This window comes from Phyllostomus hastatus, unplaced genomic scaffold (assembly GCF_019186645.2).
Source record: "Phyllostomus hastatus isolate PE091 unplaced genomic scaffold, TTU_PhHast_1.1 phas_contig_17, whole genome shotgun sequence".
In the NCBI taxonomy this organism is placed as follows: domain Eukaryota; kingdom Metazoa; phylum Chordata; class Mammalia; order Chiroptera; family Phyllostomidae; genus Phyllostomus; species Phyllostomus hastatus.
Window position 1 is genome coordinate 54030 of NW_025333664.1, and position 17986 is coordinate 72015.

Sequence of the window (17986 nt, forward strand, 5' to 3'; positions counted from 1 at the left end):
ACCGCCGCCGCACGGACGGGCCTGACGCCGCCGGTGAAGGAGAGGGGGGGCCGCTTCCAGGGGCCGCCGCGGAGGTCACGTCGCACGGAGCAGCGTGAGCGGAGGGTCGGCCCCGCAAGCCTCGGGAGCGCAGCCCCCAAGGACGGTTCCCCCGCCGCTTCCACTCAGGAGCTCTTCCCCAGGTGCCCACGAGGGGCAGCAAGGCCTCTCTCCTGGCCTCAGGGCTCGGCCGACTCCGCGTCGCCGTCAGTGCGCGTCCCGCGAGAGGGAATGCGGGCTTGGCAGCAAGCTCACTGGGGCGTAATCCCCGTTTTAAGACCCTCCGCCCCTCCTCTCGCCCGCTGTTCCTCTGTGCTACGAGCGGCAGGGCCACCTGCCCACCGCATTCTACAGAGAAGACTGATTCCAACCCAGTCCCAAGCCCAGACCGAGGTCCAAATGGGCCGCGATGGGCCAGGAGAGCGGGCCCACCCGGCGCCCTGGACAAACAGAGGAGTCCCCAGCTTCTGCAGGTTCGGGCTGAATCTGGGCGGTCCAGCTCACAGGAACCCCGCGTGCAACCTAATGGTCCAGCCTGCCACGCACTCCCCCCGGCTGCTGCTGGGGGTGGGACTGGGGCAGGCGGCTGGGAAGAGGGCAGGCGGGGAGGAGGGGGTGGTTTGGCCCCCCCGCAGAGGTGCAGCCAGCTCCAGATCCCTGCCGCAGTGACCTCCCCACTTCTGCTCTTCGCCTGTCCCCTCGCTGTGTCCAGTCTGGCCTTCTCCCCGCAGCACTGGACCCCTTCCGCCCACATTCCCTTCCTCTGGGGCCTCACCTGGCATGAGCTTCCTGGAGGCCCTGGTGGTGTCTGGGTGGCAGTTTCCTCACGGGGAGGGCTGGAGCCCCAGGCAGGGGCCGAGCTGACTCCCGGCGCCAGCCCCCCCACCAGCTGCGTGACTCGGGGGCAAATGAAGGTAAACTCCGCCTCCTCCTGCCTCCTCCTCCCTCAAGGGGGCCAGAGGACTCGGTGAGGTGGGGTGTTCAGCTCCCGCCAGCATGTGGTCAGCCTCGCCCCCCCCCTTCTTCCCTTCTGTGTTCCTCCGTTCTTGTCTATGTCCTGGGGAGGCTGAGAATGTAGCAAACAGTGTCCTTTCAGCAGAATGAGCTCCGGGAACTGCCAGCCGCCTCCCCCACCACAGCTGCGCCCAGGGGTCCAACCCACAGCCCAACACAACACCGTACATTGACTTAAAGCCTGTTAGTTTTGGCCCATCGGTTTTCGGTACTGTTTGTGAATTTGACGTGCAGCCCAGGACAACTCCTCTTCTTCCAGTGCGGCCCAGAGACACCACAAGGCTGGACACCGCAGACGAGGGAGTCGAGTCGCCTCGTCCGCCCGGTGCTGAGACCCTTTGTCAGGCCCGCCTCCTCCTCCTGGTTTCACTTCAGACCACCCCACCCCACTCGGTCACCAGGGACCCCAGCGGCCAGCATCAGCCTCTCTGGTTGGAGACCGGTCAGGGCTCACACACACACACACACACACACACACACACACACACACACACACACGGGCGCCAGCACTGGGACTGAGCCTTGAATGCGGGAAACTGAGTGACAGACTTTGGTTCGTGACGATGTATCAATGTTTTTATTAATTATAACATTTCTGTACAAAAACAGAGGAGGAATGAAGAACCACATAACTGGAAAATCAGAGTAAATGGGTGATTTCCTAATAAAAATACACATTATTAAAATGGACCCTAAAATAAGGAAAATACAGAGAAACTACCCATCTAGGCCCCTCCTTCCCCTGATCATTAGGGTAACCTCGCTGTTCTGGGGTCCGTCCCCGCCCCCAGGGAAGGAAAGGAACAGGGCGGAGCTGCTGGGCAGCCCCCCTGCTGTGGGACCTGACCCAGTGTCCTCGCCTCCCCAGCTGGGCACCCCCAGTGAGGCCCGTGCAGAGGGCGCCTCAGGGACCACAGATTCTCACGTGGCTGCCAGGACCCTTCGATTACAATGTACTGGACCCACTTACTGAGGTGAAATAAACTAACGAATGTTCAACGGCACGAGGAGGTTGGTCCTTACAGGAGGCCCAGTGACGCCTGGCCTTGGCCCTGGCCCTGGCCCTGGCCCTGGCCCTGGCAGGCGGGGGCTCTGACACTCACTGCCAGACTGGCCCCCTCCAGTGTTCCGCCGGTGTGCACCGCTGCAGCGGGAACCGGGCTCCTGCAGGGCACACGACTCGAGGGCGGTGCTCGGGCAGCCACGGGCTGTGGGGACGTGGGGCTGCTGTGAGGCCCCCAGTTCTCGAGCGCGGAGCCCACCCGAAGAAATGAAAAGCATGCAGAGAGCCCTCGAGCGCTGCGACCCCAGGTCTCCCACCACCACCTCCTGCGCAGAGGCGGCGGCCCGTGCCCTGGCCACGATGCCTGCGCCCAGAGTGAGAGTGCTCGCACCTCCGCCTGCCCCCCCCCCCGCCGGGTCCCCAGTCCCCACAGGCCGTCAGCGACCCCAAGCAGCAGGAGAGAGAGTCGGGCAGCCTTTGCCCAGGGTCAGGGCAAGGCCTGCGGCCAGAGGGAGGGCATGGGGGCCCCCACCCCGCGCCCTTCTACCTGGACCTTCTCACCTCCGTCCCTGCCAAGTTCCCCGCCCCCAGAACGAGAAGCTGCCGCTGGGTGCAGCCCGGACAGGGGCTGCTCTTGCCCTCCCCACTCCCCAGTGGGAACACGCAGACGTTTCTAAAAAAGCTCCGCTGCACTCCCGTGACACGAGGTCAGAGGGGAGACGCAGGGCAGGCTGGGAAACAGGCTACAGACACATCACCTGCTGGCACCTTGATCTCGGAGTTCCCAGCCGCCCGACTGCGGTTTAGAACCTGCCAGAAATCCCCAAACAGCGTTTCCCTACAGCAGCCCAGGTGGGCTGAAACAGTCAGCAGTGGTGTGCAGGAAAAACCGGACTTGGAAATGAAAAACGAGCTGTGTTCCTCAAAAACTGAAGTCCTGACCCTGACCCAGCTGACCCGTCCCTAACCCCTGACCCTAAAGTCCAATCCTAACCCCTGACTCTGACCCCAAACCATCCCTGACCCTCCCCCTTCGCTGCCACTAAGGTGTATTGTCCCTGCCCAGCCACCTTCCTACAGTTTCACGATGCACAAAAATCGTGCCAGAAAAAGTAACCCAGATGCGCTTCATGTACCAGAGTCGCAATAATACAAAGAGCGAAAGAAAACACATTCTAACAGAAAAAAAGTTTATTTTTTAAAAAAAAAAAAAAAAAAGGCGGTTGGGCATTTTTATCCCACACCGGAAGCAAGGGCCAGGCTGAGACGGCCACAATGTCTCGACAGCCTTCACTCACGCCCTGCATCTCCCCACAGACACCGGCCCACACACACCTGCTCCACGGTCCCGCGTCAGCCCTCCGAGTCCGAGGCGGGCCGACGCATGTTCACACACACAGCTGGTGTTTACATTACACACTTGATATCTACAAATTTGGTATTTGTTTTGTACATTTCTATGGCTTCACTACTTTCAAGACAAAGGTCACATATAAAAATACAGACTGCTCAGAGCGTGGTGGCCGACAGCAGAGCGCACGGGGGCGTCTCACTCACAGCTGCTGACGGGGGCGCAGAGGAAGACCACGCAGTTCTCCTGCACTTTTACAAGACAAACACCAAGCTATTTCGTATATATTATATCTTTGTATCTTTAACCAAGTTCCAGTTTAAAAGTAACAACTGACAATATGTAAGTACAAAATGTCAGGAAAGGGTTAGCACACACAGGGGAAACCTGTCTTACGTACTGCCTTCCTGCAAGGCAAACACGGGTGGGAATAAGTGAAATCCACATCCAATCACAAGAGAAAAATTTAGTCGGGCAACATAACATGACAGATGTCACGGGTGCCACGTATTTAACAGCGTGTCCAGAAACGTCCTTGTCTCCCAGGGGCCTCGCAGGACGGTCAGGGATGCGGGCGGAGGGACGCCGTCTGCAGGAGTACTCGCACGCACAGACCAGGGCCGGTGCCCCCGCACCCCGTGCTGCACCGCGCACACACGGCGTCCTGGGACGAAGATGGCCCAGTCGCTCGGGAGAAAGCAATCGGGTAAAAAAGGGCCAGAACTCAGTCACATCGCTGAGGCCAGGGACTCCGACCTTCAGCAGCGCCCCAGGAGCATGGGGCGACACTGCCCGTGGGTCTGGGGCTCCACCTGGGTGGGCGAGTTCAGGTTCCCAGTGCACACCTGACACTGCTCCCCCCTTCCGGGTAAAAGTGTGGAGAAGAGCCGATGTTCTGGACGCAATGATGCAACCCCAGACCGACAGGCCCCGCTCCTCCTGCGCCCACACCCTGACCCGGCGCCAGGCCCCGCAGACACCGCCTGGAGAGCAGCTTCGCCCAGGTGGCCGAGCGACGCCGCGCCCCCCGCCCCCAGGAGCTGGTCCGCACGTGTGTGCTCTGCAGAGAAACCACGGCGCTGACAGGCGCTCTTCTCCAGAACCGGGAGAGAGGGCCTGCAGAGCGGCACGCTGTCGGCAGGGCCACCTGCCGACTGCAGTTAAAGAGAAGAAACCACTCGGGTTGTGTGAGAGCCCTGGACCCTCCCGCGGCCCTGGGGACCACGCACGGAGACCCTCAGACACCCGGGGCCTTTTAAAAAGCCCGTCTGCCCGGCACTGGGGCCAAAGCGGTGTGGCTGCTCGCCTGCACGGGTTTCCCTCTTCAGGGCTCCGCAGACGCGGGCTCTCCCACAGGCAGCGAAGGGTCAGGAAACATCCCCTGGGGTTCCTCCGGAACTCCTGAGGGACACCTGGCGGCTGGACACTTTCATCCCTCCTCCCCCGACACCATTAAAGAGCACGCAACGGGCCACTCCCCTACGAGTTGCTTCATTTACTGAAAATAAGGGGGGCTTCTCAGTCAGGTCCCGGCTCTGGAAAAGCAGGGGACGTCGCGGAACCTCGGGGCCAGGAACTCGGATGCCGATAACGTCCAGCTCACACTCAGACACACGCGCGTCACACCCACACGGGAGTTCGTGCACTCTCGAGTCTGCGCTCCCCCTCACGTGCCCGCGCAGCCCCCCTTGGCGCCCGCCGAGCGAGCGGGGAAGGAGCGCAGGCCTCCACGAGCTTCCCGGCGCCTGGAAGGCGGCGCCGGGCTCGGGAGACGCGCCCTCTCCGGGCGCCGCTGTCCGGCGCACGCGCGCGGGTCAGATCCAGTCCCAGGAACCCCGCCGCTCCACGAAAGCCCCGCGCAGTCACGGAGCCCGAAGCGGACGCGGGGGACGGGCTGGCGGACGGACGGACGGGCAGGCGGGGCGGCCGCTGCAGCAGAAGGTCCGCGGCGCCGGCCGCCCGCCCGCCGCCGCTCACTTGTCCCTGTGGTACAGCAGGTAGCGCTTCAGGGGCTCCGGCAGGGGCAGGCCCAGCACCTTCTCCCGCAGCAGGTTCACCGGGGGCTCGGGCCTCGCCTCGGCCGGGCTCGGCGCCTCCCCCTCCCGCGGCTCCTCGTCCAGACCCTCGCAGCCGCTGTCCTCCGACGGGCTGGAAATGCGGCTGGCAAAGACCTCTTTGTCCAGAAAGACGATGGTCTCCATGCGCCGGCGGCGGACTCTCCTCCGCTTGAGCCTGGGGGTGGTCCTCGGCGCGCCCCCGCCCCCGCTCGCCGCTTCCTGGCGGATGGCCCTCTTGACGGCGGCCCGGATGGCGATGCGGGCCAGGTCCTGCAGGCTGCGCACCGCCGGGGGGGCTGCGGGGCAAAGGGCAGGCGTCAGCGTCTGTGGCGGCAGCACGGGCCTCGCCACCCCAAACCCGCGTGTCCTCGGACACGGCACAGCCCGGGAGCGCTCCTCAGGAGACGCTGCACGAGCAGACGTGGCCCTGAACCCAGACAAGCGCGGAGCAGCCCTGCCGGCTGCCCCGCGGGCAGAGCCGCAGCCTGGCCCCGCTTTCCTGCATCTCCCCGCCCCACGCCCACGCCCACCCCGCGTCTCCTCACCGACCCTCTCGTCCTGCACGCTCACTTCCGCCTTAAGGAGCTCACAGCGCTTTACAGACCACTCCCTTTTTTGTGAAAGCAGAGAAAACCAAATCCACAACCTTTTTAAGAATAAAAACTCTAGCCCCAGCTGGTGGGGCTCCGTGGACCGAGCGCCGGCCTGAGAACCAAAGGGCGTCGGTTCCATTCCCAGTCCGGGCGCGGCCAGGGCTGCGGGCCAGGTGCCCAGCAGGGGGCGCTGATCAGTGTACCTCTCCCACACGGATGTTTCTCCCCCTCTCTCCCTCCCTTCCCCTGTCTAAAAATAAACAAATAAGTGATCTTTAAAGTTCTCTTTAAAAACACAAAACAAAACAAAACTCTAAAGCGCACCAAAGAAAAGCCCAGTCTGGAAACGACGGCTCAGTCTCCAGTAGGCCCCACACACACAGCCCGCGACGGTTCTTTCCGGAGCAAGAAGACAAGGCATCAAGGGTCTGGGTCCATCCGGCTCAAGGCCGGCATCAGTCCCCCCCCCCCGGCCCCCCGGCGGCTCCACGCCACCTCAGCCCGCAGTGCGGGCTCACCGTCTGGAGCTCTGTCAGCCCACCTGGAGGGGCCTGCCCACCTGGAGGGGCCTGCCCAGAGTCTCAGCAAATGCCCACGGCCCCAGGGCAGCCTGGGAGCTCCCACAACTCCACTCTCAGCGCCCTGTCCTCACATCAGCACCGACCCTTCTCTCTGCTCTGCTGTCCTCCTCTTCCAGGAAGGCCTCCAGGCCTCACCCTGCCCCTCACTGCCGCTCCTGAGGCGGCTGGAACGAGTCCTTCACAGGCCACCCGACCTCCCAGCACCAGCGCCAGCCTCCCCAGGGAGCCACCAGGGGAGGTGGCCCAGCTCTGGTCCCAGCCTCAGTCTCCCACTGGCTCCCCCTCCACCTGGCCACAGTGCTGCTTCCTCAGGCTCTGATTTCCACTCTTCTCCCCTCTGCGTGCTCACTCCTCCCTCCGACGTCCAACCTGTGGCCTCAGCAGACACTGGCCGGCAGCCCCAGTGTCTGGCGGGCTCTAGCGCAGTCCCCACCAGGGCCCAGAGCCTGCCCTAAACCCACGCCAGGGAGGTCCCCGTGAGCCCCCCCGAGTCCTCCCGCGTCCAGGCCGGCGTCTCCGGTCTGACCTGCCCTCTGGCCTGGACAGCCCCCATCGCCCCCCAGCTGGCTCCTGCCTGCTGGTCCCTCGTCCACCCGGCTGGCCTGTCCACACCCCATGACCTCCCAATGCACTGTCTTCACCCACGTGACTCTTCCAGGCTGGGAACGCAAGGCCGCGGCTGCACAGCCGCCTCCGGAGCCCCGAGAGGCAGCGCGGGCTGACCCGCCCCGCGGCGACCGCTCGAGCCCGGGCCTCGAGCCCGAGGGGCTCCTTCCGACAAGGCCGACAGGTCGGACGCCGCGCAGGGGCCCTGCACTCACGTAGGTGGACGAGCCTGGACTTCCCGGACTCGCAGCGGGGCGGCTGGACCAGCGGGGCAAAGGACACGGCCAGGATCTTCTTGGTCTCCCAGGCGGAGGGGCCGGTGCGGGTGATCTTCGTCAGCTGCCCAGAGACAGAGCGAGAGTGTGCGCAGGCCTCGGCTGCTGGCCGGCCAGCACAGACCGTCGTCCCCATGTGCGGCCTGAACGCGCAGACTCAGGGGTCCCCGGGGGGCCCGACGCCACGGGACCCTGACGTGAGGTGACACGGACCGACTCACTCACAGCGCTGCCAGCGGGCTCACTCGGAGCGCACCCACGGTTCTCCCCTCCCGCCCGTCTCGGGGGACCACGCCGGGGAGGAGGGAGCAGACAAGGACAAGGGCTCCTGACACAGCCACCTTCAGTGCTGGGGAGGCGGGAAGGGGACAGCCAGGGCTCCCCACAGCCCGTGGGGACCACGCCCAGCACCACACAGCCGCGGTCACAGCCTCACAGAGACGTCCGGAGGGCGTCCACTCTGCCCGGGAGCACAGGGCCCACGGGAGCTGCGCCCTGAAGAGCCCCAGTGAGCACCCAGCGGCGCTGCCCCAGGGGGGCTCCTCCGAGCAGGGCTCGCAGCGGCTGCACTGGGTCTCGGTGCTCTGCACCGTCCGCTCAGGCGTGCGGCGCGGACCCGCCCCCTCCCGCGCAGCAGCAGACCCTCGGAGAACTAAGACCCTGAGTCGTGCATCTCAGAGACAAAAGCAGCAGTCCCGCCAGACAAAAAAGTTACTCGCATTCTTGAATGTCAGCAAAGACGTTTTTTAAAGGAGACGTTCTCGTCACAGCGAGCATCACACGCTTAAGCGCCATCAACACACGCCGGGCGCGCCCCCACAGTGGCACACCCCCACGCCGCCCGGGTGAGCACGAGACCCCGCCCGGGGCCACGGCCCTCGGGCTCGCCCGGCGGCGACGTGGCTGCAGCACGAGCCCCACGGGTTCCCGCCACACCAGCAGGGCCCGCACGGCCGCCCGTGAGCGCGGACGCACGCACGCCCCACGCTGACCTGCCGGGAGCAGCAGGGCTCCCTCGGGCTGGGCGCCACACTTCGCACGTCTCTGGGGGAGTCGAGAGGCAAAAAGGCAGGAAACCTTCCGCCAGTGGCAGAAATCAGAGAGCTGGTGGGGATGGCGGCGCCACGCACAGCAGACGAGCGTCGCACGGGGCGGTGCTGACGCGGAGCGCGGGCCAGAGACCCCGGCTGCCGGCTCCCAGGGGGCACAGCCCGGGAAGAACATGGGAGACACCAGCACCCAGACGTGCGGCCCCAGGTCCAGGCTGCTCTGCAGGCCGAATGACCTCACGTCCTCAACAAGTAAACTGCCAAGAAAAAGAACTCGCCGATGGAAAAACACGTGGGAGACACGTCGACCAGACGCAAATCGCAAGCCAGGCACTGGCCCGACCCACACACACGGTTCAGGTGCGTTTTGAGACAATCATGGCAATCCGAACACTGGCTGGCGTCTGAAGCTACTGAGAAATCACCGCTGACTGTTGGGGCTGGGGCTGGCTGCGAGGTCACCTCCCAGAGACCGACCCTGGCACGGACGCAGGCTCGACGCCTACGAGCAAGCTTCTTCCCACGGGAGGGCACGGTCCCCAGCAGCCCGCACTGCAGCCGAGTTCCCGGGGGTCACAGAGCCACCGGGTCAGGTCGGCGTGAGCGGACTTGTTTTTATTTCCGGAGACTCACTGGTCTCTCCCGTGAACCTTTCGTTTTTCCCTCACTGTCTTCACTTCACGGGGCCTCCAGTGACATCGCCTCGTGGGGACGACGCAGCCTGTGTCCGGGCTGAGGCGCAGGCACGCAGGCACGGACTGGGCCAGCACCACGGACCGCGGTGCGAGCGCTGGCAGACGGGAGGTCGCGGTCACGCACCCCCGCACACGAGCCTGCGTGCAACCTGAAACACGCAGCCCCGTCCTCACAAGGACCCATGCTACCGGCAGGCACGAGGGCCGCACTCGGCCATCAGGGTGGAAACTGGGGGCAATGTCCCCGATCCACTCATTTCCTAAGGTGAACAAACGCTTCTCCGACAAAAAAGATCAAAATAAACTAAATGTGAACATTTGAAAATTACAGACAACTGCCCTGGCTGGTGTGACTCAGTGGACTGAGTGCCGGCCTGTGAACCAAAGGGTCGCTGGTTCGATTCCCAGTCAGGGCACAGGCCTGGGTTGTGGGCCAGGTCCCCAGGAGGGGGCGCATGAGAGGCAACCACACATTGATGTTTCTCTCCCTCTCTCTCTAAAAACAAATAAATAAAACCTTTTCTTAATTACTGAAAATTGTGAAAACACACACACTCTCTTAATTGTATCACTTCCATCTTTCCTAGGTCTTGTGACAGAGAGACATCCATCCCCATGACCTAGTCATGTCTGCCTTTCCCATTTAAGCACAACATCAAAGACACACAAGCGGGATGACAGCCACGGGGGGAGGGGATTTAGGGGGTGGAGGGTATCAAGCAAAGAGGTAAAAGGACTCATGGTCATGGACAGCAGTGTGGAGGGGCTGGGGTGGGGGTCTAAGGGACTAAATGGCAGTGGGAAAGTGCAAGGAAAAAAGAAAACACACAGAGACCTTCATGACCACACAGCAGACTTGGGCACGACTCTCACACGAGATTCAGGTGCAACACTCACCAGCGCAGCCTGTCACAACCAGACTGCCAATCAGAACACACTCGTTCCGGTCCTTCCGACACATACTAACCTCCTGACAGCACAGCAGGGGCAGGGGCTCAGCTCAGGGGAGGGGCGGGGGGCAGAGACCGGGGGGCGCTCAGGGTGGCTCTGCGGAGCCAGCACCTGCCCCTGCCTGCGTCTCCTCATCTGTGGGGCACGGGCAGTAGTCACAAGGTGACAGGGAAACACGTCGACCTCCTGAGCAGACCCTGGCGGAGGGCGCGCGCACAAGGACGCCAGCCGGGAAGGGGTCTGACCTTCTCCTCCAGCGGCATGACCAGGATGCCGCCCACCTTGAGCAAGCTCTTCATGTAGTCCTCGTGCTCCTTGCGCACGCCGGCGCCGCAGTACACCCGGTCGTACTGGGAGCAGTCCGGCGCGATCTCCAGGCAGTTGCCGGTCACGAAGGAGGGTTCGCAGAAGTCGAACCTGCCAGTGAAAACTGTGTTCGTCCCACAAACGGGGACCTGTGCCGAGTCTCTACAGTAACCCCGTGACGCAGCCACAGGCCAGACACTGTCATCTACAGTCGCACAGCAACCCGATACAACGTAACCCGCCAGAAACTGGGAGCCGGAGCTCAGGCGGATTAAACTATTAATAATTGGAACCCTGCAAGTTCCAAACCACAGATCACGAAAGTGAGTATCGTGAGCAAGATCCAAGCTGAAACCATCACCCTCCAATCAGCCTCATCTCTGCTCTGCATTTAACTCGTTCCTTTGCTGCAAGGCTGCTGCACGAGGAAGATGAGGGCACGTGAAACACATTCAGTTTTTCTGAAAATGGTAATCCCTAGAGTAAGAACTTCCGTGCTTTGTTTAAAAATGGCAAGGGTTAGTTACAAGGGCTGTTTAAAGACAGATGTAACACTTCCCTTTCGGAAACAGCTGATGAGACGTCTCCGTCGGAGACGCTGAGGACTGAGCGAAGCGAACACGCTGTCTCCTCTCTCGCCGCATCGGCGAGAAGTCGCCTCCACCCAGGCTCCCAGCCCACAAACCCTTACAAGGACAACACGCTTTCACACCACGAGGACACGCCTATGCACGCCCTGCTCTCCCATCACACGCCGGTCCTGGAACCCTGCATCTCGCCCAGGTCCCACTGCAGCCCCCCGAGGGCCAGGCCTTGGCCTCACCTATCGAAGCTGTCGCTGGTCCTGATGAAGAAGTCTAGTTTCTGCTTTGCGTACTCAGTCACGTCTGGATGAAGCTCCACACCGTGGTTCACACCAAAAGGGCCTGGAAGGTTCAGACAAGACAAGGGCTGGAACTGGAGCAACACCTAGCACCCCGCACTGCTCCCGCTTCGTCTGCACAGGGTCTGACTCTGCGAGAGCAGCTGCAAGAGTTCATGAGCCCTCCAGTCTCACCGCACGACTGGCCCAGACCACCACACTGCCCTGCACACAGGGCAGCCTCTGCTCACATCAAAAATGCTCGCTTCTCCGAGTTATTGATTCCACGGCTTTCCAAAGCCTAAGCCTCCCTGTTCTCCAACTTCTGGAGAAGTATTTGAAAATGTGAAACAGCCAAGATCTGCCCTGGCCAGTGTGGTTCAATGGTTCAGAGCACTGTCCTGCAGACCAAAGGTCTCCATTCCCAGTCGGGGCATATGCCCAGGCTGCAGGTCCGGTCCCTGCTTGGACACAGGGACAACTGACAGACAGGAGGCAACTGACAGATGGTGCTTTCACTTGTTGGTGTCTCTCTCCCTCTCTTCCTCTCTCCAAAATCAAGAACGCATGTCCTCAGGTGGAGACTTTTTTAAAAAAGCCAAGGTCTGAAACAGAAGTTCACAGTCTAACTAATAAACTGAAGAAGAAACATGTCTTTGCAAATGGGCCCTCACCAAGGACAGGAGCCCACAAAACAAGCAGGAATGTGGCGGGAAAGGGATCAAGTTCAGGGCCAGGCAAAAAGGCAGCTGTGGTGAGAAAGAGGGAGGACCCTGTGTCGGCTGAAGGCCTTTAGACCTCAGATCTGCAGGCACCGGGAGGCCAGTGTGAGGTTCTGACCCCTGGAGGGATTTGCGAGAAACAGTGTCAGGGCGGAACGACCTGAAGAGGGCGCTCCAGGGACACACCGAATGGGGACAGAGGTGCTGGCCCACACGTGCCGCCTCCTCAGGGGGCAGTCGCCCCTTCACACACACCCCAGCAGTGTGTCTGCCTCGGCTCCCGGGCACCGTCTCAGCTCTCACCCGGAGGGCCAGCCCCACGCCAGACGCCTGCGTCTCCCTCGCACGTGCGTCTGCCCCCCTGCCCCCCACGGCCAACCCTCACGGACGGCACACCTGTCCCAGAACTGGCCCACCTCCCCTTCCCTCCCCCATCCACACCCACCGTGAATCCCTTCAAAACAACTTACACCTTTCTTCCACAAACTCACCGTAATGCCAGGCCCCCCACCCGTCCAGGATGGGCCAAGGCTGCCTCTTCCCCGCAGCAAGGCTGCCAGGGTCTGGCCTCGATGCCCAGGACCCGGTCCCGCTCCTCCTCAATAAACCCCGCCACCGCCAAGCTTTCGGCCACAACAGCTGTTACCATGCCTTTCCCCCACCACATTTTACCCCAAGTAGGAATTAAACTAATCCTCAGATATCTGACACCGTTGCCAAATGGCTTCAAATAAGATGAACTGTGAAATCCCTCACCCTGGAATTCAATTAAAAGTAAACATACAGATATTAGTTATTCCGGTATTCAAATGCCAAAAGAGACAAAAACTGCTTCAGAGAACTTTAATTCCCAGGGGACCTTGAAGTTAATTTTTCTCAATTTGGGGACAGAATGACTCCATTAGGCAAACAAACCAGGCCGTGTCCAGATGTGCGCCGCGGTCAGGGGCTCTGCTGTCCAGGAGGGGGCTTGCTGCGCCCCTGCTGGAGGCCCAGGTGGGAGGGGACAGAGGTGGGAGGGTGCCCCTGGGCTCCCTTCACCAGCGCCCCCAGCGACTGTCAGTAAATGACACCGGACAACTGCCGGGAAGGCCGGGGGCAGCTGGACAGGCCACTGCGCGGGACACTGCCCTCGGCCTCTCCTCTGCCGCAGGCCCTCCCGATTACCTAGGATGAGCCCCACCATGGAGCTCAGGTAGCCGGTGCCACTGCCCAGGTTCAGGAACGAGAGGCCTGGCTGCAGGTCCAGGGCCTCCATCACCTCCGAGTAGATGCACGGGGCCGACAGGTGGATGTTGCCGTGCTTCCACGCCAGGTCTTTGTACGCATTCTCCCTGAACTCCTCCAGGTAGTAGTCCGCGCGGTCGATGGCGCGGAAGGCCTGCTCCACCAGCTCGGTGCGGATGTACTGCGCCTCCTTCAGGTTGTCGATCAGCTCGTCGTTGTCCTCGCCGGCGCTCACGGCCCCGCCCATGCTCACCAGCACCCGGGGGCAGCACTGAGGTCAGAACATGCCAGAAGAGCTGTTCACGGTCACAGGAGATGCAGAGCAATGCACGTTCGGAGCACAGGCCCGCTGCAAACTCTGGCCTCTGAAAGTAACACAGATGGATACATTTGGTCAACGCCCACCTGCCCCAGCCCCAAAGACATCAGGTTCGGAAGGAAATAAACTCGATGATATCCACACAGAAGGAAGTCTGTCCCTCACAGTATCAACTGAATTCTAACGACCTTGAGACACTTAACACATATTAAACAACTTTAAAACATCATTAAACTGTGATTTCCATACTTGGCTTTCATTGTCAATCTGCCAAGTCTGGAATTCAGGCTGAAACTCGTCCTGAAGGCAGGCCTGCCTCCGCGGGGACACGTGCACCTGCGGCGAAACCGCCAAGTGCAAACCCGAGAGCAGGCGTCGGGAGCCCCTTCTTGGGCCACTGCTCTGCTCCCTTTCTGTGCGTCTTCAAAGCACAACACGCTGGAACTCGGGTGGACAGCAGGCACTGAAAGGTATTTGGTGCTTATCCGAAATTCAGCTGTGGGTGGTGTCCTGTGTCTCACCGGGCAGCTCTGCACCCCACGCACAGCACGCCCGACAACCTCGCGCCTGGACACCCCAGTGCACAGACTTCAGGCAGAGACAGCAGCCACAGACTCTCTCACCCAACAGACTCTTGTGACAAACAGTATCACAACACACACAACGTCTGTCTCTAGGCTGCAGTTTATGGGCAGGAAGAGCTGCTACTCGAACCCGTACCCTTTGCCAAGTCTAGCCTTTCCAGCTCTGTGAGGCAATTGGACACTTGTCACCTTCTTCCCACCTGCCTTCCAGAGCACAAGGCAGCACTGCGTCGCCTCTGGGCCGACTGATGGTACATCATGTACTGTCACCGAATTCTTAGGGAAAGTGCTCTGTAGAGGTCTTACTCTTCCAAAAAGAATGGAATTATCTGTTCCCACGTCACGCTCCTCCACGACACTTTCTCGGACTAACAGCTGTACTGAACACAACACGGTAACAGAGCACCAGACGGCGCGTCAGTCAGCGGGGAAAGGAAGACGTCTGACCTCAGAGACTAGCACCCGTCTGGAGGAGGCCACTCCCGTAAGACACTGTGACCTGTGACTCTGCAGTTCATGCCGGCTTCACCCTCAGAACCCACTGGCTTCGTAACAGGACGGGATCGTGAGGAATGGTGGGCCCAGAGACACCCCACTCACAAGTGGAAGCCGTAGTGGGAGAGGTTCCCCCCAGCAGAGACGAGCACCGTGACACAGCTCCCGCTCCTCACGAGCGCACGGACGTGCGGGCCCGGGGCTCTCTCCCGCCAGAGTCAGGGCCTCCCACCTTCATCAGCAGGACTGGAGGGAGGGCCCAGGGTGCACTCCACCCACCACCGGATGGTCCGATGGTCAGGTCTCCAGCCCCGGTTTGTGTCAGAGCCCTGGTCAGGTCTCGTCCCAGGCCAGTCAAACGGGCGGGACAAAGTGCTAATGAGGTCGAATTTAATCTGGGATAAGCCACTTAGTTTTCAGGCTGAAGTCCGCACCCCAGGTCTAGGACAGTCCTCTGGAGATGTGGGTCAGTGGCGACAAGTGCAGCTGTGCGCGGCCGCTCCAGGGCCTGCCGGGAAACGGCCTGGAACCACAGCCCCACCCCCCCCCCCCCCCCCACCCCCACCCCCCCCCCACCGCCAGGGCCTCTCACCCAGAAGCTGTGCCACGCTCGGCAAACACGGGCTTCGTTTTGCGTACCTCTCTCCCACTTCACCTCACTTTGAAAGTGTATTCGTGTGCAAGAGCTAGTGTGTTCGCTTGTCTGTTTTCCACTACAAACAGTCCAACCTTTTCACAGGCACCACCTGCCGGTCACGACCGCCTTCTGGCTTCAGCACGCCATCGGGCGAACGGACGCGGCAGCGCGCTCGCTTTGCTGACGTCACCCGCCGGCCGGCCTGGAATGCAAACCCAGGACTGGCCGTAAGCCCGTGTCTCCCCCACAAACGCTTCCGACTGTTCTCAAGGCGGCAACACCCTGGGGGCCTCTCACACTCCCTCCGTGTCCCCGCGGCCAAGGCCGCGCGGCCGCGCAGACCCCACGGGGCGAAGGGACGAGAACTGCTCTTCTGAGGCTGCGCCACCGGACCCAGGGCCGCGGGCAGTGACCGGCCCTGCGGGCTCGCACGTGAGGTCCCGTCCAGGCCTCGGGGCTTGTCGGCGGCGCGTGGGGGCCCCTGTCCCAACCGGAGTGCCGCTTCTCGGGGAAGGTCAAGGCAAAGTGACTCGCGTGGGAGGCGGCTGGGAAAGGAGCCCAAAGCCGCACCCCCGGCGAGAAGGACGACGGAAGAAACTGAGGTTTCTCCTCCTGAAAGCCCGAGTTCTTACGAAAAACGCGGGGTCATCCTTCTCCAACGCTCCGGGGCCGCTGTGCGCGCCCAGCGCCGCCGCTGACGGCCGGGCCGGGGTCACGCGGGGCCGGGGGCCGCGTCCACCCCACGCCGCGCGGCCCCGACGTCTGGACCTGCGCCCGCCGGGCTCGCCGTCGTGCCGCGGACAGTGTCGCCCGGGACCCCCGCGCCCGGGCCGGGTCAGCGAGCCGCGCGGGCGGACCCGCGCCGCTGCCCCCGCAGGACGGCCTGACGCCGGGACGCGGGCCGAGCGGCTTCTCCGAGCCGCAGCGACGCGAGGGGCTGTCCCCGCGCTGGGCGCGGCCCGCCCGTGACCCCAGGCTGGGGGCGACTGTCCCCCCCGCCGAGGCCCCGGGTCCTGTCTGCGTCGACCCGCGGGGACCCCTGACTCGCCCGGAAACTAACTGCGGACGTTTCCGCCGCGCAACTTGGGGAGCCGCCGCGCCCCGCGGCTGTGACGACGCGCTCCGGGGACGCGGGACGGGGACGGGGTGGGGGGCGGGGAGGGCCCGGGGCGGGCGCTCGGGCCGGGGAGCGGGCACAGGTGGACAGCAGAGAGGGGCCCAGGGCGGCGGCGGCGGCTCTACCTCCGGGTTCCGCCGGCCCGCGACCCGCAGCTCCCCGGGCGCCGCTCGCCCGTCCGCCGCCAGCCTGCGCCGCTCCGACCTCCACAGCCGTAAACATCCGTCGCCCCAGTGCGCCTGCGCGGGCAACGGCCTGACTGCGCGTGCGCCCCGGCCCGGCGCAGACAGGGGTAACGGCGCTGTGGGTGGGCCCGGCCCCGCCCCTCCCTGCTGACCCCGCCCTCGGCCCCGCCCACGAGGTCGCGCCCGGTGGACTGACTGCGAGGCGCGTCCCGTAGACACAGGGCGGGCCTTGACCCCACGGGGATGCAGAGGTCAGAACGCCCCTGGGCGCGAGGAAAATCGCTTTGGCGCCGCACCGCGAGCCAGGACCCCTCTATGAGCACGACAGGCAGAGCGTTGGACAGCCACGGGCGGCGGGGACTGCTGTGGTGTGGGTGGCACGGGAGGATCTTTCGGGCTAGGGAGGAAAGGACTAGATGGATCCCGCCTAGAGTGTGCTGACGTCAGCAAGCCAGACCCGGACCTCCTGTCCGTGCTCTGCCCCGCCCCCCCACCGCCCTCGCCTGCATGACCTGCACCACCTCCCTGGAGCAGAATCGCCCTCTTTCCCAGGCCCCAGTAGAGAACCCCGCAGTGGGGACAGCCTGGTTAAGCTGTCCAGCAAAGTCAGCTGTGAACAAACACGTTTCACTATCGCACAGCTGTTTTGTCCTAAAAGGACAAGGGAAGACATCTCAAATGACTCCCAAGTCCAGCAGTGTCATCTGAAGAAACAAACGCTACTGTCACAGCGTTGTGGTTCCTGGGTGTTGGCCTCAAACACAAAGGATCCGGGGGGGGGGGGTGAAACACAATTCAGTACATGCACCCGCATGCAAGTCTGCGGGCCTGAGAGAGAGGAAGGACAGGAACGGCTTACCAGCGGGAAGAAGAGGCAGGGTTAGGGCCGGGTAAGGGTGTGTCCGCTTTGTTCACCTCCAGCTGACAGGGCCGCCTGGTAAAACTGACGAACCTAAGCTTTGGTGGCCAGTGGGACAGGGCGCGGGAGGTGTCGAATCACAGCCCTAGACTGTTGGAGGTGGACCTGATCTCAGAGCAGGGGAGTTGTGCTTGACGGCATCTGGTTTTGGGCCGTTCTTGGCCAGGCGGTTTCCCCTGCACGGGCCGCCTGACAAGCCCTCACTTGCCAGGGTTGTTGAGTCACCCTTGCTGGCCATTGGTCAGGGTCATTCTGGGTTGTGGTGTCTTCAAAGTGCAGTGCTAAGGCTTCCTTTGACTCAGGTAACCCCCCTTTTAAGTTTTTTATTGTGGAAATATACAGATAACATAAAATGTATCACTTTAACCATTAATTACACTGGCATTAAGCACATTCACA

At 62.4% G+C, this 17986-nt stretch overlaps 1 protein-coding gene across 6 annotated transcripts; it reads right to left on the bottom strand.

Moving 5' to 3' along the window:
- Positions 1–3229: 3229 nt before the first annotated feature.
- PCMTD2 (protein-L-isoaspartate (D-aspartate) O-methyltransferase domain containing 2) lies at positions 3230–16820 on the bottom strand. Of its 6 annotated transcripts, none has more exons than XM_045832651.1 (6): positions 16609–16820; positions 13272–13696; positions 11344–11446; positions 10496–10631; positions 7460–7583; positions 3230–5760 (listed from the first exon to the last, which is right to left on the bottom strand). In XM_045832651.1, exons 2-6 carry the CDS (start codon positions 13576–13578, stop codon positions 5381–5383), a joined length of 1050 nt encoding a protein of 349 aa, XP_045688607.1. In that variant the 5' UTR covers positions 13579–13696; positions 16609–16820; the 3' UTR covers positions 3230–5380. The 6 variants fall into 6 exon arrangements, with proteins under 6 accessions (XP_045688607.1, XP_045688601.1, XP_045688602.1 ...); XM_045832645.1 differs by having other exon boundaries at positions 10460–10631; positions 16609–16817; XM_045832646.1 differs by lacking the exon at positions 16609–16820 and adding an exon at positions 15999–16404 and having other exon boundaries at positions 10460–10631.
- Positions 16821–17986: the final 1166 nt, after the last annotated feature.